Below are 24,944 nucleotides of genomic sequence, written 5' to 3'. Positions count from 1 at the left end.
CACCCGCACACACACACCCCTACGTGCACGCCCACACACTGAGTCCCATCCTGCAAGATAACACCCCGGTCTGCCTCCCTCCTCCACACCCCGTTAGCCCCGGCAGCTAGCTGCAGCTCTCCAGGCCACAGCGGCCGCCCCGGTGTCGGTGCAGCATCCGCAGCCTCCAGCCATGGCGTTGGTAACATTGCAGCGGTCCCCGACTCCGAGCGCCGCGTCCACCGCCAGCACAGCGACCACGACTGCGGGGGAGGTCAGTTTCGGCCCTTACGAGGAGGGCAGCTAAAGCGATGCTCCGGCGTGGTGGTCTAGCCGGGAAGCAGGGAGGATGAGGGGGATGTTGCTGGAGGAAGGGCCGCTGATTGAAGCTAAATTAGCACCGTTAGTTATGTTATGCTAGGCTTTATCACGTTATGCTAAGCTGTTAGCTATCAAACGCGTTCCTTACTTTCATTTAAAAATTAACCAGCAGTGTGTAATAAGTCAGCATGTTATTATGCTTGATGACAAAAAGTGTTAAGTTCGTCTGTTACAATGTTGATATGTGCTAATGTTGGCTGCATATAATCCTTAATACCTTATGAATGATGGAAGCAAGCAGCAGCTAACCATAATGTTAGCTGTTTATGACGTGACTGACTCATTTAATAATCTGGTTTACATCTTATTCATTAAAAAAAAAGAATAACAGAATGTTGTTTACAAAGAAGTACATCTGATAAATGAGGCTTTTCCTTGTTAAAATTTTTATTATACTGTCTTGGCAGCTAATTTACAGGAAAATATTTAATTCTAAATTAAAAACACGAAACATTGCTCTGGATATGTGTGTCGGTTTACAGTTTTATGAACTATTGGTCATTTCCTCTGTGAGAAGTAGATTTCCGGACTGACACACATTCTTTAAGAAAAGAAAATCAGATTACTTATAACTTATATTGATCTACAATAGTCAATTCTTGTATTTCGAGTTTCTTGTTTACTGGTCACTATGCTGAACAAGTCGAAGTGTATTCCACACATTTATCAATCACAATCAGGTTTCTTTACTATGTACACGCACTGATAATAGTAGCCAGGTGAGGGCGCTGCTTACTACTTACAAACACATGAGCTCACCTTGTTTTCCTCTCCATACAATCAGGAATGAATTTGCATTTATTTACAGCTGCTGATATGAAGACCATATTTTTGTGTCTGAGCTTTTCTCTTGGGATAAATATTTATTGTCTCCACAACCCCCCAAAAAACTTTTTACATATTATTGCTGGATGTTGAGGCTTTTACAGCACTTGGTTGCCTTTTTAAAAATAGACCCTGCCCTCTGTAGGATTAGTTTTGTTTTGTCTGTGTACCTTGTTAGTGCTTTGAATGTTGTGCTCAGGTGTGACAGAAAATGCTGAGTGAAATCTGCCGCAGCCATGATGTCATCTGTTCACAAGGGGTGGGAGGGCTGGAGGAGCAGCGCTGTGCAGGAGTGAAGGGAAAAAGAGCTTATGTAAACAGGCACATAGGGGGATGCTGGCATGAAGTGATGAGGCAGCTGAGACAATTTAATCCTAATGCACAGTAATGAAGACAAACATAATCATGCATTTTGTTTAGGATTTGTGCCCAGTAAGTCTCATGCATTTCTTACTAATACATATATACCATTTCTCGTATTAAATAACCTTTTTTTTTTTTTTTCTTTTCAAATTAAGAGTACCTCAGTGTTAGATAGAAAGTTAGAAAGTAAAATTCTGAAAGCGTCTTTGTCTACCAGATAACAAGCAACGTTTTCCATGGCTGTGCGTGAATTTGCTTGCAGGATCATGTTTGAAAACAGGCAATGTGTGACTCAAGTTCATCTTCTGGCCTAAAAGGACTTTAGGCCAGAAGACACGCATTTGTGCTGCCTATTTCAGTGTGATGAACAAGGAACATTGTCACTAAATTCTGACTTATTGTTGGGCAAATCTGTCAAATTTTGAGGAGAATATACATAGAACATACAGGCTTGCCTCAAATATTTTTTTATAAGATTTGTAGCTGATTTGTAGGCATTGAGAGATCAGGCTACAATTATAAAAAGTTAAGATTTAGTTTAAGGTTAAGATTTTCATGGACAGCCCAACGATTCAGTGTGGAAAAATGTTTGAGTGTTCAGAAATGATCAGCCATAAACATAAACCGTATTTTTTAAATATAATTTTATATTTAAATTATACAATTTTACTCCTTAGTTTGATTTGCCAAATCAAAACTAGATGTGAACACTTTCGACCATTTTACGTTTTCAGTCTCTTGATTAGAACATTGAGTATATACACACTCATTTGAACATTTTTACCAAACCACAGCTTCTTTTTTACGCTATCCCATTTTAAATCTAAACAAAATCTTTAGTACTCAAACTCGTAGGTGGTTGGAAAGCCCACCACTCAGGATGATGCATCTTTCCAACACCTTAAAGTGTGTTTCACGATCATAGTTAAACCAGTTTACTATCGCTCATTTCTTCTTATCTTTGCAGGACTTCGGGAGTGACGATGAACGGCGAATAAATCAGAGGTATGTTTATCTTAACGTGCAGCTACGCTTCTCTGTCACATAGCATTGAGCAAGATCTCTCACATTTATTAAGCAGGTATTATTTACAGACTATTATTTACCAGCATCTGTACTTGACTCATGCTGTGAAATCGTGAGTGGCGGCAGACTCTCTGGCATCGGCAAATAGGAGCAAGTGTCGTAAAACACCTGTTTGTCTGTCTGCTTGGCACGTTTTTTCTTTTTAATTGCCAACTGCAACATTTGTGTTACTTTCCCTGAAGGAATATATTGAATGGTGTGTCTGTTTGTTTGCTTTGTCACAGTTTTTTTTTGTTTTTTCTTTAAACAGACCATCTGTTAACCATAATGTTTATTGTTGCATGTTCATGCAACAATAAAATGTTTACATAATGGAAAATCTGATGTATGCATCCTTCACATTTCACTTGCAGTTCTGATCAATACAAAGTCTTTGTTACTTGCAGTTGTGTAGTCTCTCCATAATGCCAAAATTCATACGTAGTAACACCGAGTTAAAAAACCTAATTAATAATTCAATTAATAGAACTAAAATAAAAAAAAATAATATAAAGATAACTCAGAATAGAAATAAATGTAGCTTTAGTGTTTTAATACTAACTTTATAATCAATTCTTTGGTCCAAGTTTGAATGCTTGTATCATAGGGATGCGAAATTATTGTATCAAACAAATTCAAATGAGTATTTGAACTTTTATCTTTATTGCTATAAATCATAAATATTGATAAAATGTTAAACCACCCATTGCTAGCTTATGCTAACTTAGCATTTAAAAGGCTAATTTTATTTTAAAGGGAGGGTATTTTGTAAATTCAATTTCTTTTTGCTTTATTTCATGTTATAAAGTTATTCCCTCATCAAAAACATACCTGTAATGTTACTTTGATTCTTTCATGCATGTTTGAGAAATCCTTGAATCTCCCATGGCAACCATTCGGAGATCCCTAAACGCTAGCAAGCGCCGTGTATTTATACAAAGCTCCTTCTTGGAGCTGCAGTCCTGAGCTTCAATATACAGTATTTTTTTAACAACTGAAGGTAACATAGTTACTTGATTATGTGATAAAATTACACTATGTGCTTGGAAAATACATAATAGTTTAAAGTCATTAACACAACCCACTCATACTGATATTATTATACACCGTAATTATACCATGCCGTCATTTGTTTTTATTCTAGTGGGAGAAATTTATTAAAAAGTGATGAGGTTGTAAAGTTGTAGTTTGGTAGATGGAAGAATTATGAGGCTCCTTTTAGTCTTTAGTTAAAACTACCATCTACTGCCCAAACAATGCAAACTCAGTTTTTGGGTTCATGAAAAAGTCCAACAGTGGTTTATACACAGTGGTTTTGGTTTCTGCTGACCAAACTAATTGTACTTTTTTTTCACTATCAATCAGCCCTGGCAGATTTAATCACACAAGCCTCACAACAAAACGCGGTAACAATTTATTATGATGTAAATATTTGTTATAATTATGCAAAGCAAGTACAGTCAAGCTCAGTTGGACACCATTGTAACCCAGCCTCAGTGGAGCAAACCCAGGGATTTAATTTCAATTCAGAGCTTATCAGGACAAAAGCTTCTTCAATAGCATGTCAGCACAAACCTTAGTTGTCAAGAAGATAACAATGTGGGAGTTTATATGTCACTCACTTTGACAGCTCTTTTTCTCTTGTGAACAATGGTATGTCCTCTTATGAGACCTATAATTCTACACACATTTATTCCTGTAAACTTTGCCTCAGAAGAAATGTGAACTGAGGGAAACTACATCATACAAGCTGTTCTGTTTGTTTTCCGTTATGCAACAGCCTATGGAATGTCCTCGGGTAATGCATGATCTATGCATGGTGCGAGTCCCGACTTGCGTCTAGATTTCTGCCATTTTTTGAAGCCTTTGTAAGCCACGTTGGGTAATAAAACTGGCAGTAACTTGATGTTTATAGTATAAATGCATTCAGTTGATGCATATTTGATAGACGTATTTAGCAGGGTGTGCTCATCTGACACACAACTCGAGAGGTAGCATCTGTTGATGGATAGCTGATGTTCTGCCAAATGGGGAACAAATGGGGATGTTTGTGCTTGCTGGCTGACCTTTAATGATGAATAGCCAAGATAGTTGATGAGGGCCAACATAAACATTGTGCAGGTGTCTTTGGAAGTTAACCAAAGAATGATTTCATTCAACTGGCTTGTAAACTGAAAAAACGGGCAAGGTACTTTAGTTCAAGGTTAAGGCCAGTGTCTTACTTTCAAGATTATTTGAAATATTGCCAAAGATTTACCAATCAGGCAAAGATTGAATTTGGCTATTTTCCCTTGATCAGCTTTGACTGGTGATTGTTAAGTCAAACACTGAAGTATCAATTTTTTCTGATTCAATAAATGCATCAAAACTAAGAACCTTCATTATTTCCAGGTTGTGAACATATAAATCAACAGCATGCAACTTAATGTGTTTTATTTTGAGTTTAGTGAAAATCTGATGGTGGTTCAGAGCTTATCCTTTGGTTCATAAAGAAGGATAATTTAATGCTATAGTCCCATCCAGAGATTGGACTAAGTCATTATTTTGCAACTTTTAATACATTGGTCTAAAGTCTCGAGTCAGATCCCTCCTAAATTTTGAATTTTGAGCCATGTTGTAATTCATAGTAAATATTAACCCAATACAAAAACAGTATGATTTTCTGTCCTTTAACTGTACTTTACTGAGCTCTATTTACAATAATTACAAAATATTTTTATACGACTATAATTACATATTAATTTTCAAACAGATAATGAGAACACAAGACTTCTGGTCATGCTTGCCTATAATTTTCCACGCTTCTATTTTATTTTGTGTTTTGTTTTTCAGAAAAAGCAAAAAATATATATATTTAGGTCGCTATCTGACATTAACCAGCCATTACTTAGTATTCTTGATTTATTGTCTTCACAGTTGTATGAAAAATAAATTACACCATTAAATATTTCTGACATTTTTATATTTCTAAAAGTAAGTGATTTTAATTGCTGGTAAACAACAACAATGAGTCTCACTTTACTCATCAAATAAAACATATTAACCGCAATGTCATGGGAAAAAGTTAGGACCCCCTCATAGTCTTACCCGCTCTAGTTAAATTAACGTGGAGTGCTCCATGTAGCCATGCATCAATCTTCTCTTTTAGTTGTAAGACGATTTAAGGGCTTCATTGCATGTACAGCCAGTTTCAAGTCACCCTACAGCATCTCATGGAGATGAAGATCTGAGCTTTGACTCGGCTGAAAACTTTCTATTTTCTGTTCTCGTCCAGTCATTGGTGGGTTCACTGAAATTGTTTTGGGTCACTGTCAAGTTGCAGCAGTTCTGCTTCAGCTGTATTATTAGTATTATTATTTTACAGAACATTAAAGCACATTTTTCTGAAGCACCTTTAGATGCATCATAGAATCCATGGTGGGTCTTAAGGTTCTGCTGCAGCAAGCAGTCCCCAAACCATGACACTTCCTCCTGAATGCTTCACTGTTGACCTGATATGCTTTTCCTTTTCACTTCTTGATTTATGCTAAATATGAATAGGAAACACTTTTCCAAAGTGAACATTTTCCAGAAGTCCTGGGTTTTGTGGCATGGTGGCAGTTGTTTTTTTATTTTTTCATGTCCTCTACATTGGACTGTTTTCTGTTTTTAGTGAAGATGAGACTGTTTAGAACAAAAAGTTTTCCCTACCTTGTTATACTTTCTTTAAACAACTCAGATTACCGCAGGTATTTTCCCTTGTGGTGCTCAATTTCAATTTCTTCTTGCCTCTCCTTTTTAATTTTAATAGATGTTTTAAATTTAGGGATTCTGGATGAATTTGAAACCTACGACTATTTTAAAATTTTGTGTAAATTATTCAGGTTAATGTTAGTTCAGACACACTTTTTTGTTTTGTGGAGCATATCAACTATTTTCAAGTCCGAGTTGAGTTATATGAGTTCATCATCTTGACTCTAACGTCCTGTAAATCTGTGACTCGGTTCCAATTGGTCAATATTAACAGTGCACAAAAGTAAAAGATATGTACAGAAACTGCAGCAGAAGTACCTCATATTGGTCACATTTTTTTCCTCAGTACGCTCATGATGTCATTTTTCTTGCTCGGAACCCATCATCTGATACCTGAGGTGGTTGCTCACTTCTGCACTCCTCCCTTTATTTTCTGAGTAAAGTGTCAGTGAGGAAAAATGGCGGTGTTATGCAACGGAGAGCCTCCAGAGGGGTTTATTTTTTCTATTTTCTCTCCCCTCATTGTGGTGCTGTGTGTGAAACATGACTAAACCAGCCTGGTAACAGCTTCTGAGTGGCCTCTTTAAAGAGTAACTCGGAGCAGCTGTCTCACACTTTCGTCCAGCAACTCAAGGTGGCGGCTTAGAGGACATCTGGTCCTGTTTTGCCCCGTCCAGATCCATCTGGATTCCTACAGAGCTACAAACCCTGCTCTAACGCAGAGCTACGTCATCTTCTGTACCAAATTCTTCTAAAGCTGGACCTTAGTTTTACGGGGAAGTTGCTTTATGCTTCAGGAGGGAAATGAAAAGCTGCCCGAAGTTTCAAATGAACATTTCTGAACCTCTGCCAATGTACAGTGCTCTGTAAGTCATTGACATGATGTTGCACAGAAAAAAGTTGCGTTGGAGTTCTGTCTTATCAGAATCTCATTAAAGCATATTTGTTTGATTTTATTCATTATGAATTCTATTTATATAATTATATATATATTCATATATAATTGTTAATTATATATGAATACAATAATTAAAAAGTATTGTAATTACTTTTTACAATACTTTACACATCTAAAAGATATCCTGCAGAGTTTAGGGACAAATGGGACATAAAAGGTATGTCCTCCATAACCGGCTGTAATCTCTAATAATCTCAGACGGCATGTTTGATGGCATGTGAGTGAGTGACAACTAGCACCAGGCACTTGAAGGAAAGGGATAATCCTTCCCCCTATAAGCTCGTCTATAATGAGATTTGGGGGTTTTGGGACAATGCCAGTTCTTCCCAGTGCCTGCTCCACCTTTTGCTCGACTTCTGCTGAGACATTATCATGAAGTTTGAAGACCCCTGATGTGGTTGTCAGTATTAGATGTCTAATTTGGATTATTTTTGGCAAAACCAAGAGGTTTTTCTTCTTGTAGTGGAAAAAGAGGCATAAAGATTGGCTTTTGTTAAGTTTTTTTTTTTTTTTTGACAACTGTTTTTGAAAATGACATTCTTCCCTTGCCTTAGGAGGAAGCCTTTACTTTACCTCGTTCAGATTTTAACCTGAAGTTTAAGGAAACTTCGAAGGCAAGGTCCCACTGTTCTGAAGAGGCATCCACCTCCTGAGTTATTCTTAGCTTTTAGATTCTTGCTCACAGTCTTCTCTACACTGCAGAGAGATTGTGACAAGAGACAAGACAGACTGAGGGACTTAAGGAGACGGGCCATGTGCGCCTGAGGCACCGGGTGGAGTGTGTCCCTGCAGGCAAGCGGGCTGACTCACAAACAGAGACGCTCAGATGAAGGGGAGGAGGAAGAGGCGATCAGGGGGAGGGGCCTCTGAACAGACGGCACTGCTTCGCTGAGCAGCCCAGATGAGTTTGGACTGTCTGTCACTCAAAACCACTGGGACCGACCTGAAGCTGTAATTACTCCTCTTTTCTCCTCCTCAACTGTTTCTGGATGTGGATGCAGAGGCATTAACTGGGTACCAGGCAGACCTAGGTGACACTCCGGAGAACAGGATGCATCTGGTCGTGGAGCCCTTTCAGGAGGCCGTGATGAAGATGCTACCTTATTTTGTGGAGAATGCCGTTTTGACCCAGAATGAGATAAACCGCATGTGAGTGTTGATACGGTTTTTTGGAGAAATGCAGATCAGCTTGTAAATTAATGACATTTTCAACAGCTTCAGGAGCAGTTACTGTTTGATTATTATCTATGTTTTTAACTTTTTACCTGAAAGTTCTCACTCTTTAGCAGAAGTTGTAGGTGTGTTAACAGGTGAGCAGGTTTTCTGTTAAAGTCTGGACTTTCTTTGATAGTAGATGTATTTTTAGCCCCAGCGTTTGTGGAGAAGCTGATAGCAGGGTGCTGCAGGGAAAGAGCAGAGCTTAGGCTGTTTGGTTGGGACGTCTGTAGTTGGACAGCCTGTGATTTAAAACATATAAACAGGTTTCACAATTTCACATGTCTAGAAAAGTGAACAATTATTAGCCTGAATTCGGACAGGATCTTGGTTTGACAAGGTGGCTGCCTCAGTCTTGTTCTTGCTTTAGCAACTAGACACTCCATCATAAACATCAAACATAGAACAAAGTCAAGCCATAAATGTTCTAACGTGACACAAAAGCTCTCGTTGTCCACCCTCGTGCCTTGTCACCAGTTTTCTTCTCCTTTTTTGCAGCTCTGGGGGTGGTGCACAAAATGAAACTCATTGTTCCTTCATAATGTTCAGTTTGGTTCAGGCCTTTTAGCTGCATGTGGGGTTTGATTGTCGGACCAAAACGACAGGAAACTTAGTCAGATTTGGAGATCTACAGAGCAACGCATCGTAACATTTTCAGAATGACTACTTACTGAAAAGTCAAACTCAGTGCAATCAGAACATCAAACCAATTTAAATATTAGTCAAAGACAACACAAGTAAACACAAAATTCAGTTTTTAAATGAAGATGCTTAAGGGAGAAAAAGCCAAACCTACATGGCTCTATGTGAAAAAGTGACTGGCTGTTAAACATAATAACTGATTGCACCACCCTCACTATGTTAAAGAATAGAAACAGCCTTTTTGTGTCTTAGAGGAAGAATTTATTTATAGCATCAGATATATAGGTTCACACAACACATTCCAACAACAATTGTAGTACTAATAATATACTGTTAAAGATTATGAAATAAAAATACTGTGCAGTTATCAGAAATAAAAATAGCTTACACTAATCCAAGCGATATGCAGCTGAGTCGCATGAAATTCTTACAAAAATGTACATAATTGTGCAGGTATATTGAACATTAGCAACAACAACTGCAATCAAGTATTTGCACGCAGTTGGTAAGTAGCACTGTTGCCTTGTAGCAAGAAGGTCTTGGGTTCGAATCCATGGCTGGTATCTTTCTGCATGGAGTTTACATGTTCTCACTGTTCATGGGTGGATTTCTTCCAGCTTCTTCCCACAGTTTAGAAACATCACTGTTAAGTTAATTGGTCTCTCTAAATTGTGTGTGTGGTTGGTTGTCCAGTGTGTTTCTATGTTGTTGTTACCCTGCGATAGGTTGGCAACCTTTCCTATGTGTACCCTACCCTACTATGTATATATTTATATGTCCAGTGTCATAGTTACAAACGACTGCTTGATTGCAATATTTGATATATTTCCAATGTTGTGCATTAATTCTATGCTCATAAATACAATGATGCTAAAACTGAAGGAGAACGGTGGGGAAGTCATGACAATGAGTTAGAAAGAGGAGTGAAGGAAACCAATCGCAATCGTCACTCCAGTATCATCATTTATAATGAAATGTTTTAGTTTTCCCTGAATGTTAATAAAATAAAATTGGAATAACCAAAAAGAGCCTGCTTCTTCTGTATGGGCTCTTTTAGCCTCCATCAGCACACAATGCTGTCATGGCAGCAGCATTTACAGACAGGTTTGTCTTCAGCACATGTAAGGATTTGTTTTGATTTTGTCACTCATCAGTTTTGTACTTTCCTGATGATGACCTGGTTTGCCAGACTGCACACGTTGAATTCACAGAACATGTGTTCCACCCTGCTGTCAGGTAGATTTACGGATATGTTCACATTTCACTCCATTAAATTCAAGTGATTGAACTCAGTCTGAGGAAAACATCTCGTTGTTTTTATTAGAGCTCCTCATAAGCACTGGAGAACTATTCAAAAAAGGGAAAGAACTGTAGTTAGGTCAATATTCAGGTCCTCGCTGCATTAGACCCAGCCAGCCAAGGCCTGACAAGTCAAATCAGAGTGTGAAGCCCATGCAGCAGAAAGAAGATAGATAAGCACTCAGTTCAAAGCATCAATCCTGAGGTCGGCCTCTGTAACGTGGCAGCTTGGCTTCTCCTCTCAGCTGTTGAGTGAATTGGCCAGAAGCAGACAGCCATGATTTACGATTGTCTCGTTGGCTCCATCGAACTGAACAAAACAATCCTGTTAAAACTGAAAATTTTTGCTTTTTTTCCCGTTGAGTGTCCTCGCTGTTTCATTTATTTACTCATTATGCACATTACCCTGAATCATGGAATCTGACTTACAGTTTCTCTGTTTTAAAATTCCTCTTTCCTGTTTTTTTTTTTTCTGTTTGTGGCAGTTTGAGCGAGAGCTTCTTCATGGTGAAGGGTGCCGCTCTCTTCTTGCAGCAAGGAAGCAGTCAGCAAGGCCAAAAAGCACAGCCTCCTCACAAACATGCAGGTGAGGATAAAACATGTTTTCTGTGTTAATCACTCAGCTTGACCTTCTGTCGTCTCGGTGTACGAGGAGTTCAGCTGTGGCGCTCCTTAGCGTTGCAGCAGATGTTTATAGCAGGGGTGAGAAGGATGGCGGGTGTGTCGTTGATAAGCATGTTCCAGACCCGTAGCTTAGGCAGATTACAGCTTAAATCCAGCCTATGGTAGCACTGTTAGAGGAACCTCTGTGGACGATTTAAAGAGGGCCCAACCATTTGTGGAGCCTCACGTGTTTTCTTCTCTTCTTATAAACTCAAGATTCATAACATTTATTCCAGCAATACCAGAGTAGCAATCCTAGTGTGTAATTTAGAGATTTGTTTTTCTTTTACTGTAACTCTGGAAGAGAGGTTACCTTTGCAAAAGAATAAACCTGTTGTGAAGTGGCTTGTGTGGCTTATTGCGTTGACTGAAGTCAGTCTGAATGCCCAGTATCCGTAAAGGTTTTCTGATTGAAAGCCACAATCGCTCCTTTAAAGACACAAAGCCTACCTGCCAGCACGCATTCATGATGGGAATTCACCATGAGCCAACAGCACATCTGCTGCCAAGTCATTTGGCAAACCGTGACTGCTCCTGGCAACTTTGACCGTATTTACTGGCCACTTTGTAAGGTAGCTCACATATCTGCCAGACATACTGTGTCGTCAGGAACTTTTGCCAGGGGAAATAGCTGTGTCATTTCTCAGGAACTGTGGTATTTAACCCAGAAGTGGGAGACAGGGAGGTTGACCTATAGCGAGTTCTTCAATAAGGGCTTTCTTGTTCTAAGACCTGCTACCTTACCATCTGTAACTTAAAGTTCGTCATTGAACATCTACGCGACAGACCCTGCTAGTGCAAACATGTCTCTCTAGTTGCTGAGGGTATTTATCCCAGCTGGGCACAACCTGGACACATTTGGCATTTTATGTAAAAATGGAAAGAGAAGCAGCGTTAATAAATATGAACACTGCAAAAATGTAGCATTTTCAGAAATCTTTCAACATGTTCAGCATCAAGATTAAAAAATGTAAACTTGAACTTAATTGAGCCCTTCTTATGAAAAAGAAGTAAACGATGCAGTTGCAGGAAATGCTTTTGTTTTGATCAGGCATAGAGGACCATCCTAGAGATGCACCAGTGATGGTTTTGTGGACAATTAGCAATTTTTCTTTTTAAGATTGATAATGGTGAATATGTTTTGTTCTGGTGTTCCTCCCTTGTGCAGTCTGTCTCTGTGATATAAATACTGTGCATTTATGTCACAGCCATTTTACCTGTTGTGACACAAAATTTGCAGTGATGATTTGCAGTAAAGTATTGTGCAGCTTTCTGTACTTTGTCTTAAATTGCAATTATTTCAATCTTAAATTTGTACAGCTGTTCATTCATTTCTGTTTCTGTGTAGCTTATTAAGTTAGCTATAGCTTTAATATTTTAATCTTGTTATTTAAGTTCACTTTGTGTAATAAAGCGAAATCACAGCATGATTTAAATATTAATATCTTAACAGCCAGTGACCGTATATGGATTTATTAGGAGTAGGATGAGTTTCGCATCATGCTGCTGGAAGACAGTCAGTAGAATAATAAACCTGTTACTCTTGTTTGCCCACCATGGTTGTACAACTAGAGCATCATTTTACCTGTTGTGACATATTTCAAAGTTGTTGTTTTTTTTACTTGTAGTCATTTGTTATTTCTGCTAGTTCACCTTGTTTCATGACCAGCTGTCAAAGGGAACAGCAAGGGTAGGAAATGGACAAAGACAAGTTCTTGAGTTCAGATTTTGTGGTTGATGAAGTTTACGTTGTAAAGTCAGGAGGCTTCTTTTGGTTTAGTTAACAACATGTGACTTAATTCACATTGAAATTGAATTAATTATTGATCAAAATTAACTGAATGTGTTAAATTCTGTTTTTAAAAATCAGCAGGCTTTAGTTGATGCTTAGAAAACCTTTTTACTTTATAAGTTCATAATGCCTACAGCATATAATCAACTCCCAGTGTTGCTTAATGATGTTAATTTATAGTAACTGACTATAAAAACACTCTCCTTCCTTCTCGGACAGGTGAACTACCTCAGCACCTGCAGGTGATGATAAACATTCTCCGCTCAGAGGACAGAATCAAACTGGTGAGAGACATCAGAAACATAAAACGTAATCAAGACAGTGACTATAAAATTATTTTAACAAGCAGATTGCAATTTATTGTGCACTTTGGTGCTTATTTGCTCAGTGTTGTTGTTTCATGAGGGTGTTGAAGAGTAGTGCAAGGTGTCTTCAGTAAGAGAGATAAAATAACATTTTTATATCTATCAATTATGCATTTTGACACATTACTTTTTTAAGCAGAGTTTCACCTGTTTTTATTGATTCTTTATTACAATAATTGTTATAAACAAGCAAAGATTTTCACCAGCATGTAGCATACACAGGATTTTAAATTTTATTTCACCTTTGATTTCTTATTTAAACCTTCTATCTTCTTTTTCTATAACAGTCATTGCAGTCACTGTGTTTTATTTTTGCTGTGTTAATAAATTAAACAGGAAACTTGGGAGTAATCCACCTGTTAACCTGCCTGTTCCCTTTGCAGGCAGTGCGTCTGGAGAGTGCGTGGTCGGATCGGGTGCGGTACATGGTGGTGGTGTACACCAGCGGGCGACAGGACACAGAGGAGAACATCCTTTTGGGAATCGACTTCACCAACAAAGACTGGTACAAATTTGTTCGGTTTCTTGGGTTTTACGCAGTATAGGCTCTGTTTTGCTTTGAGTCGTTTTCTTGGTGTCACTAACCAGAAGTGATTAGTTTTAAAAAGTTAGGAGAAGTATGGAATTCCATTTCATTATTGTTTTTGTCTAGATAAAGATTGGGCTATTTAACAACAGCTTTAGTGACCTTTAGACCCTCTTAGATCAGAGTTTTAATCTGGATCTGTGCTTTTTAACCTGGGTCATGTTTAGATGCCAAACAAAGTATTTATATTCTTATTTGATGGATTTTCATACATTGTAAACTGTGACTTTAATAATCTGTAATTAGTGTAGAGTTATCAAGTTAAAAAAAAAGTTAAGTGTCTATATTTTTTTTAAAATAAGATGATATAAGAGTCTGTCGAATCAGAACCTAAGAATAGCGTTGAGTTGTTTTGTGAAACATACAGATAGTGGTATACAAGTAAGGTTTTTTTGTAATCGGAGAACCAGAACAAAACAGAAATTTGAGTCTGGAAAAGTTGAGAATATTTAAATGGAAAATTTGCACAAATCACAGTTGTAAATACTGAACTGTATGGCAATGTCATTCTGAGTCTATTTACAACACTCAGAATCTGTGTTAATCTTTGTTTTTGTCCAACAAATTATGTTCACTGAGAAAATGTATATAATATAGGGGCTAGAAATGTATAACTGTTTTATTCTCAGTTTAGAGATTCTTGTCAGTGAGAGTAATCTTATTTTAGTCACTTAGACTAATGTTTGCAAAAAGAAAATCTTAAACATATAGTTTCTTATTTATTCAATTCTTAGACTCTTATGCCAGTATTCCTGAAATGATTTTTTTTGTGTTTATGCCAGTAAAAGCTGTTCAATCGGCATGGTGCTACCTCTTTGGAGCGATACAAAGATCCATCTGGATGGAGACGGGTGAGCTATTTAAATCTCCCTGTCAGAAAGAACAGGGGACACAATTACAGCATTGGTTGTTGTTTTTTCTTTTTTTTTTTCAGATGTTTACCAAATCCTGCACCAATTCTCTGACACCTTAGATGAATTTGATTTTCACAAAGCAGCAACTCTCTCCACACTCAGTCTCCCATCTGTTTTGTCTGCTCCTCAGGGGCTTCACTGTGAACACAGCAGGTCGGACTCATGTTTTCAAGCCCGTGTCTGTGCAGGCTATGTGGTGAGTAATGATTAACCTGTTGAGTCACCCTGGTTGTCTGCTGCAGTTTACCTGTAATGGAATAGCGCAGTAATTCCCCTGACAACCAGTCAGATGGGCTGCAGTGATGTATGGGAAATAAGTGTGCCACCTGCTGGCAGGAGAACGTAAGATGCTGAATACTTCCATGCTTTCTATATCCTAAAAAGAATCTTCATTTGTGTGATCAATGATTTAGGTCGGCGTTGCAGGTGCTGCACAAGGCTTGTGAGGTGTCGCGCAGGTTTAACTACTTCCCTGGAGGCATTGCCCTCACCTGGATGGGATACTACGAGAGCTGCATCGCTTCTGAGCAGAGCTGCATCAACGAGTGGAACGCCATGAAGGACTTAGAAACCACGCGGCCAGACTCACCCATCATGTTTGTCGACAAGTGAGGAAACTCTATTTACCTTAGCAGCACCTCTCTTAGTGAATACTTCAACAATTTAACTGGAATGTACTCTGATTTGATGGGTAGCAAATTTTCTGTGCAACTTTCAGATTGTTAAGATGCTGTTTTATTTCTAGGCCTTCAGAGAGGGAAAGGACGGAGTGCCTTATTAAATCCAAACTAAGAAGCATTATGACCTCCCAGGACCTTGAGAACGTCACCTGCAAACAGGTAAAAGCATAAGTGTAAGGAGTGGAATAAAAAAAATCTCATGCCAAGGAGTCTCTTGATATCGTTTTGTAAACAGTGGAAGAAAGCACTGATTTACACCCCAACTGACTTAAGATGCTGAATTTTGCATCCTTTCTGCAGCTTCCAGTTTGTAGCTCAAAGTACTGATGAGATGAATCAAACTTTAATCACTTATTTATCCTGTTTACAGATTATTTAAAATGCAGTTTGAGTCTCTGACTTCTTAAACGTCTTTATAAACCAGGTGATTGTTTTGACCTGTAGACTTAACACTGTCCCTGTGCTTATCAATTATTCAAAATTAATCAGTTTTTGATATTTATAACCTTTACACTATTTGTGGGAAATTTGACTGCTACTTTTTTTTTGTTAATATTGGATCATTATTGAAACAGCTATGCATAAAGAAGTCAAACCTGCACATAACCTCTGAATAGTCTGCTCAGTATAAATGTAGAAGGAAACATTACTAAATATTTAAAGACGTCAGCTCCTCAGTAAGTTTTAGCTTCATTGACTCCATTCATATCGCAATTGCTAAATTTGGAGCCAATCTAAGGTTCTGTTTTTGATTTGTTTCTTTTCGTTTAGATCATTATTATACATGCATCATTTCTGGTTTTTACTTTTCTGACTAAATAGATTTATTTCCTTGTTGTTCCACTTTTTCTTACTACACATCACCAAACATCCTAGAGCCCAACCCCTATACTTAAACAGAGAATATGTTTTTTATTAAATGAAACTTAAATAAACAATTATTGTCTTATTGTGTGATTCTAATTTAACATCTTGCCACAGCGACAGCTTCTGGAGTTGTGTTTTATCCTTATGTTACAGTCCCTATTTCTTTTTTGGTTGAACTATCTGCTTACTTGCTTCTGAATTGAAGGTTTTGTTTTGCCTTTTTTATTTGAAGTTTGGCTGATTTATCTGAAAGTTTTATTCTCTCAGATTGCGACACATTCACATCTGTCAAGCTTTGGAGACAGTTGAAATTAAAACCTTGAAGATTCCTCGGCACTGTAGGCAGAACTTATGTTTTATATCGTAAAGCCATTGAGACAGAAACAAAGGCATTCCATTTTCTTTTTTCTTTCAGATCCGAACTGAGCTGGAGCAGCACATGAACTGCAACTTGAAAGAATACAAGGAGTTCATTGACAATGAGATGCTGCTGATTCTCGGCCAGATGGACAAAGCCACTCTCATTTTTGACCATGTCTACTTGGTGAGCATCGTTAAACTCTCTTCTACTGTCACAAAAAATGTCTGCTGGACTTGTTGATGTAAATGACGTTGAAAATGTTCAGTTTCCTTTATGGTCAAGAAACAGATTTCTGTTTAATTAATCTTCTCAGTGAAATAATTGTCGTGAAGAACAGAACAACCTTAAACGGAGTTAAAACACACTCTGACTAAACAGAACTTTCTCTCATTTGTTTTTAGGGATCTGAATGGAATGCATCTAATTTGGAGGAGCTGCAGGAGACAGGGTGATTTGTTTTAGATTATGCGAGAACTAAGATAACCACACACAACGCATATTTTCATTACGATCTAAGCGAGAAAGAATGCTGGTGATAAGTTGGTGCTGTGTTTCTTCCTCCAGGGTGGGCTACATCCTCAACGTTACCAGGGAGATCGACAACTTCTTCCCAGGGACGTTCTGTTATCACAACATCCGCGTTTATGATGAAGAGGCCACGGATCTCCTTGCTCACTGGAACGACACGTATAACTTCATCATGAAAGCAAAGTGAGTCGCAGAATTTTATAGATAATATTTGTTAGCTCTTTTCTGTTGACGTGTAAACGGGCCTGCATTTTTGGGTGGTGGAATCCAACGATGAAGCTCTCCATTTAGAAATTAAAATGTATATTTTATTTTAAACAGATCAAGATAAATTCTCAAATTACTCAACTTATAACTTTAAAACTTACCAGCAAAGAAAACCAGTGTGGATGCTTGGCTATTCATAAAATCTGATATGTAAGGAAAATGTATATTTTTTTATTCAGCTACAGTAGCAATGGAATATTTTCCAACACTTAATTACTCACTATAGATAACTTGAAGCTGCATGTGAACACAGGAGAAAAAAGGAGCTGAAGTCCAGATCCTGCTGCCTGAAGTAGGAGCTGAATGTTTTTTTTAAAGGTGCGTTCAGGGACAGCTCGTACATCAAAATTACCCCAGTATGATGTAAAAAAAAAATTTATTTTCAAATACCAGCGCAGTCTTATTTTATGAATTCTTAAATAATAACCTTGACTATTTTCAGGTGTTTTTTTCATTGTAATATAATGTATCCAAGTATTGGGTATACCCGATTATCCTTAATTAATATAAATAACCAAACCAAGTGATTGTTTACGAGCCATTATTTGATGTTATAAAGCATAATAAAATGTAATTATTTTCACTATGTAATCTGAAAATTACTTGTTCACTGCTGTAGAAAGTTAAAAAATAGAAAAAAAAATTGCTTCACTTGATTGAAGTGTACATACTGACCATCAAAATCTGGAAGAACCAGAAGACAGGCTTTTTTCCATGAGTGCCTCTAAATCCTGGGAAGTTTTTTTTTTTTTTTTTTATCCATTATTATCTGTATTCCTACTTTATCTACTTTTTAAAGTCAATTTAAAAGACAAATGTGATTGCCAGTTTTCCCTTTTTTAAGAGCTAGCATACATACACATATTACACAGATGTATGTGTAATTCTTATCCACAGAAAGAACGACTCCAAGTGTCTCGTCCACTGTAAGATGGGCGTCAGTCGCTCTGCCTCCACCGTCATTGCTTATGCCATGAAGGAGTGTGGCTGGTCTCTGGAGAAAGCGTATAACTTTGTGAAGCAGAAGAGGAACATCACACGACCCAACGCAGGTTTCATGAGGCAGCTGGCAGAGTATGAGGGCATTTTAGATGCCAGGTACGCTCATTCACTCCATACATGTCTGAAGTGTTGTCAGCTATCAGTACTTTTGAAGTAAACTTTTTATTTTTGTTATGTGTCCTCTTCTTGTGCTCGGTGGGATTTTCTGCCCCCAGCAAACAGCGGCACAATAAGCTGTGGCACCCGGACGCAGACTGTGAGATGGCCGAGGGTCAGCAGGGTCTGGCTCAGTTCTGTGGAGGAGAGGATGGGGGGGATCCCACTGCAGACCCAGAGATGTCTCCCTGCTGTGAGGAGGGGTCCTCTGACAAAGGCGCCGCCTGCTCATCCCCATGCAGGACTGTTGCTCTAGACATCGACCCCTGCTTACAACAACTACTACTTCCGTCGGCTCTCCGACTCGGCCCTCGACAGCGAGCCGTCAACGCCTGTGCGTGGCCCTCCTCTTCTCGGCATGGAAAAAGTCTTCATAGAAATCGAGGACGTGGAGAGAGACGCCCTGCTGGACGACGAGGCTTTCCATGGGCGGGAAGGCCTGCCGCTCCCTCACTTTGGACCTACAGCAGAGGGCACCGCTGCCCAGACCTCCAGCCGTGGGCCCGAACCCCTGGAGGAGCTTCGGCTGAGGCTGGAGTTCAGCACAGTGGAGGAGGAGAACGAGGAGGACGTGCAAAAGGAGGAGGCAGAGATGGAGGTGTTGATGCAGCCAGATGACAGAGGGGGAGGTGAGGGAGACGGTGGGGAGACTCAGGATGTGGAGGTCGAGGGCGATGCGGAGGGGTTTGGGATGGATCTGGCATCCCTTAATGACAATTCAAACAACAACAATCATTTGAGCCTTCTACAAAACCACAAGGTAAGTTTGAGAAATATTTTAGTGATGACTGTGGTTAGCCTAAAATTATGTTTATCACAAAATTTCGATATTAAATAAACCGAAAAAAGTTATATAATACAGAAATGTGCTGTGCGCAGAGTGCCAAAACCAAAAGTACAGAACGCATACAAAAGAATTATACCAGACAAGTTCCTACTAGAGCTGCACTATATTAATAAATATTACAATGGTGGCAATATTGGTAAATATTGCAAAGATAATATCAATTGCAATATATGCTTATTTTCTTCTTTCTCATTTGTGTTACCATCACTCGCAGTCTTTAGCATTTTGGACAAAGTCGTTTGTGTCTGGTGTGAGACTGTGTCCAACTTAATATTACTTTAACAACTTCATATGACTTGGAATATATATATACGTCAACAGTCATTGCACTGCAGACAGTCCTTTGTGATATGAATATTGCTCATACTGATATTGCGATGACAATGTAGTTGTGATATTTTATGCGTCCTTAGGTGCTACATAGTTTTTAAAAGTCTGGAAAAGTAAATAAATAATGGTACCAAAGTTTGTAAAACAAAAATTGCCCCTTAATGAATCAACATTTATTGTGAAATGCCACAATCCCTATGGGTAAATATAAAATTTATAAATTTTGGACTAGAGCTGGTTCAAGTTGAGGCCAGATGTCAAACCAGCAGTGATGTGCTGCATCTTAGTCTTGAAAAGTAATTGATTTTAAAATTAAAATTGCACAGGAACCTTGTAACGGTAATATTCTGTTTTTAGAGGCTGTAACTTATAATAATCAATATTATCAGGAATTAACCACTATATTGCATCACTCTGCTTGTAATGAATCTATATAAATCAGAATTTATTCATCTGACTTGTGTTTTCATCAGACGTGTTTTATCTTGTCTTTATTTAGGACACATCTTCCTCCTTCCTTCTTCAGAGAGATGCTTCTCTGGTGTCTGGGTCTCATCAGAAAGAGCGTTCTTCTTCTCCAGCTTCTGAGCTTCGCCTTAACGCCCGCCCTCCTTCTGAAGTCCAAAGTGCTTCATTGCATCAATCTGAGGGCGTTTCAACTTCAGCGGGACTTCTGAACCCCTGTGGTCCTCAGTGTGACTGTGCCAACTGTGCAGCCTCTGCCACTGCTCTGCCGTCCTCAGAGGAGCAGCGGTCAGCGGAGGCTGAGGACAGCAGCCATTTGCTTCAAGACAGCCCATCTGAATCTGCCTCGGATGTTCTCCCTGAGCTGATGAGAGCCGATTTTGAGGAAGAGACGCCCGCAGTGGCTTGTTACCTTGGCCAACAGCAGGAGAGCCTTGTGCAGCTGCGTCGGTCTGGCCTGGTCCGGCGTCGAGCAGAGAGACTTGAGAGGCTTTCAGGAATGTCCCTGCAGGAATGCCAGAAGTCTCAGAGGTGTCCGTCTCACAATGAGGAAAAGGAGGAGTTCTCCAGTTTTACCGGGGATTTCGCTAAAACTTCAACCCCGTGCCAAGTGCGGTTAGAGCCACTGGTAGTGCCACTGACCAACGAAGCCTTGTTGGGGGTGGTGGGTTCAGGGCTCCTCACACCCACCTCCTCCCCTCACGGCTCCACGCTGACACGGAGCTCCAGCAGTGACAGTCTGCGCAGCGTGCGGGGGAAACCTGGCCTCGTGCGTCAGAGGGCGCAGGAGATTGAGACGCGCTTGCGGCTGGCAGGCCTAACCGTGCCCTCCAGGCTGAAGCGCTCCAACTCGCTGGCCAAGTTGGGAAGCCTCAACCTCTCCTCCGATGACCTGTGTTCGGCCTGTTCTTCAGACGCAGGGACGCTGCTGCTCCTCTCGTTGTCCCCTGAGCCGGACCAAGGCTTAGAGTGGGACTCTCCGACCGCCTCGTCGTTGTCCAGACCCGGCAAGAACCTGCTCACTCCAGAAAGAGCACTTCCAGGTGAGCCCAGGAGCTGACATATCAAGTGGGACTCGTACATTTGTATGCTCCACTCACCTTCCCTTCTATTGCGCCGTGTGGTTGTGAAGGGCTGCACCCATTCCGGAGAAAAGCGAGTCGAAACTGAGCAAACACAAACACAATGCCAACTCTTACATAAGGAGGCCACAATGTTTCACAAACTGCTGTTCATAGCGATCAAAGTCATACTGCTGTATCTGACAAACCTGTTAAGCCATCAGATCACCTCTAACTCTGAATCACAGACAAACAAGTGCCTTACCCAAGAGACCTGAGGCACAGATCTGTGTGACAGATTGCATGCTGAGACGGTACGAGGCGCTCTGTGACCTTTAACTTGGTTTCCAGCAGCTCCTACTTTACGTTTACCTGTCAGGTATAAAGTTATAGCCTGCATTGATGAACTTGAATTGCTCAACGAGCTTCACTTTAACTGAGAGTTTGGTTTGGTGGAAGCAGAGTTGTTTTGATGACTGTTTTTTTTTTTTTTTTTTTTTTTTAAAGTTACCTCATGTTGCATTCAGTGAGTTCCTGTCCAGAATATTTCAGGATTTTTGAAGTGAGATTCTGCAGTAAGGTTAAAAGCAGTTAATATTTTATTTCTAGCAGAAATGGTAACGCTGTCAGTCTTGGTGTAATGCACTGTTATGGCAAGTATTACTAATACTCCTGGCATTAAGGCAAAAAATAGTTGATAGGAGATTAGGACATTTTTAAAAGAATAATAAAACTATGTAAAATGAGTATCCCTTCTAAAAAAGCTAAACTATTCTATTCTATTTATTTATACGTTACAATGGATTTATGCCATTCTCGATATCCTGCTGAAAGTTTAGTAGACCTACAGCATTCACATCCTTATAATAATCGCTGACCAGCTTTTTGCATGTTTCTAGGCTTTTTTAAGGTTTTAATTTTCCCAAGTTTTCAGGTACTTGGTCTTAAATTTCATTTTGTCATGTCTAATAATTATATTTAAATCATTATGGTCATAAAACGTTTTAAATTTAAACCCATTGAAGCTTACAGAAACATTGTGTCTTTCATGTTGGGGGCTATTTAGCCTGAAACGATTATTAACAGGAAATTGAGATAGGAGGCGGTGTGCCACAATGAGCTTCCCCATGAAACAAGTACCAAGAACACAACATGTAACACATTTTTATTCAGAGACAGCAGAAGCAGAGTAAAAACTAAAATATATATAACATGCAGTTTTGGCAATCAGACAATTATCCTGACTGGAAACCTTTAAATGTTCTGTTCTCAGTAGGTGTTTCACACAGGAAGATCATTAGTGGTGCGCATCCTCCTACCTCTGTTTTCTGTGACATGAACATGGCGTCTGTGTTAATAACCACCCAATGCAAACAAGAAAAGAGTTCAAAGTTTTATCAGTTTTATAAACTGCTTTGATGTTCTTGCGATTAGAATTGTTTTAAGAGGATAAAATATTGTTGGTTTGGCCTCCGAGACCATCTTAACTGGATTTATATTAAATGAACAGAACCTCTCTTAAAAAATCCTGAACTAGTCCTTTAATTGGACTTCTTTCACTAATGCTTGGTTAGAGTGAGGACATTGTTGTTGTTTTTTAAACTAATGTGTAATATATTAATTACACGTGCGTATGAGTGCGTGAATGGGAGTGGGAAGAGAAACAACCGTTGCCAGAGGCATACTTGCTGTTTTCAACAAACAGAACAGAATCTTTTCTGAGTTTGTTGTTCCTTTTGCACTGCTTTTTGTTACCGAGTCGATTCTGGCGAGCTATCTTCCAAAATAACATTGGAGTAATATTAACCTCATCATTTCCTACATTGTATAATATTTTGGGAGGAGCGTAGTGACAAGAAGTCATTCAGCATGGCTTGAGATCAAAATAAAAATGGCTAGTGTGAGAGTTAGATCTCACATTTGTGTGGACATTTCTGACATTTACAAATAAAAAAAAAAACGGTGTAAACACTACCTGTAATCATTCTCTGGCTTAAATTCAGTTAAAGTGCTGCCAATGTCTTTAAGCTCATTTGTGCTTTTCGAAGTGTGGGAGACCAAAGTTATTTTTGCCGTCTTAACAAATTGAAAGCTGTACGAAATATGTGAATCCAAATGTCAATCGCGTACATATTTAAATGCTGTCACCTCTTTTTTGCACCTTTCGGAGTAGTCAACAGAATCTGAGGAGTCGCGGGGCTCATAGCTGTTAGGCTTTTATGCTCATATCATCAGTGAGTTTTAAAGCTTTTGTGACGACGTTCACAATAGGTTACTTCACAGTTTTGTAACCTTTTTCTTTTTATATTTTAATTATGCAGTAATTTTTGTACTGTGCATTGCTGTAGTTTGAATGCATATTGCACTTTTTATGTTGGTAAGAAAATAATGTACTGTATGTGCTAATTATGAAAATAAAATCCTCTTTTACATAATTTACCCTGAATCTTGTTTCGTTATTTTTGTTTTCTGCACACAAATCTGAAGCTACTGTGTAGCTGCAATAGATTTTAATGGAGTTTCAAGTGAGAGTTTCGGTAGAAAAACATCTCAAACGGTTTTTCTACCGTTTGAGATGCTGAGGGATCCTTGATCCTCAGTGTATTGTATTTCTGAGGTTTAGACATTTAACAGTTTTGACTGGTTGATTTTATGTTGAATGTGGTTTTCATTGAACACTTTTTATTTATTTCCGTTTGCATATCCTTTTTTTGTAATATTGGATAAATGGCATGTCGCAGCCATCATTCTTACAAAAGCCTTGTCGCCACGAGCCGGTCACAGTCAGGATGCTGTTTTTAGGATGAATTGCAATGTCAGTTTTCCGCCATATTGTTTTATGACCTAAGCCTGTTTTCCACAGCTCTCTCCCTGAGCTGCCTGCTGCGTTGCTCTGCCTTTATAAAGCTTTATGAAGATCTGCCTAATAAATCTTTGAGGCCCTCACAAATCATATGCAGATGGGCTCTATTTACTAATTATTCGTTTTGTGAAACCAATTGTTTGCATCGTTTTTTGGTGCCAGACTACAGAGGGCTAAACACAAATGCACACCGCACTCTTCAGATTTTTAGTTGTAAAAAGAAACCCATCTCTCATTTTACTCTCATCACACCATTATGCACCGTGGTTGTGTTGGTCTAATAAGTAACATCCCAACAAAGTACTGTGAAATTTGTGGTCATGATGTGAAAAAGGGTTAAAGAGGAAAAAAGTATGGGCTCCATACTGTAGCGTGTGGACCCTGAATTACATCATGGTGCCCTCATCTGTGTGTTTTGGCAAGGGGACTGTTTTCTAACAGCCAGGTTGCATAACATTTGGCTTTCCGTTACTCTTTGCATGACATCAGTGAATTACTGAAGTTAAATGTGTCCTGGGTCTAAATGGCTGCAGTTCTGGATGCAATAGGGAACTGAAGAGGCAGCGATGTTTAGTGCTGTTTGTTTTGGAGTCCTGTGAACACCAGCATTAATCCTTCCCAAAACTGTATTTTAAATGCATGACTGGAAATGCTGCATGTACATTGGAAAACACGCTGTAACCATATAAGTTATTACATGCAGGAGTATTTTTAGCCTGCTTTTAATCAATAATCTTA

General features: G+C 39.0%; 1 protein-coding gene across 1 annotated transcript; it reads left to right on the top strand.

The window, feature by feature from the left end:
• Positions 1–45: 45 nt before the first annotated feature.
• On the top strand, positions 46–23,782 carry ssh1a (slingshot protein phosphatase 1a). The gene is given in 16 exon segments (XM_032578649.1): positions 46–253; positions 2,516–2,553; positions 10,945–11,045; positions 13,134–13,198; positions 13,663–13,784; positions 14,648–14,716; positions 14,910–14,975; positions 15,193–15,387; positions 15,525–15,618; positions 16,742–16,870; positions 17,089–17,135; positions 17,252–17,398; positions 18,380–18,580; positions 18,700–18,904; positions 18,906–19,400; positions 20,317–23,782. Coding segments are annotated over 16 exon segments (3,081 nt in total). The 5' UTR covers positions 46–172; the 3' UTR covers positions 21,343–23,782.
• Positions 23,783–24,944: the final 1,162 nt, after the last annotated feature.

This window comes from Xiphophorus hellerii, chromosome 12 (assembly GCF_003331165.1).
Source record: "Xiphophorus hellerii strain 12219 chromosome 12, Xiphophorus_hellerii-4.1, whole genome shotgun sequence".
Lineage (NCBI taxonomy): Eukaryota > Metazoa > Chordata > Actinopteri > Cyprinodontiformes > Poeciliidae > Xiphophorus > Xiphophorus hellerii.
The sequence above is the reverse complement of the archived record's forward strand: the minus strand, read 5'-3'. Positions and strand labels throughout refer to the sequence as shown.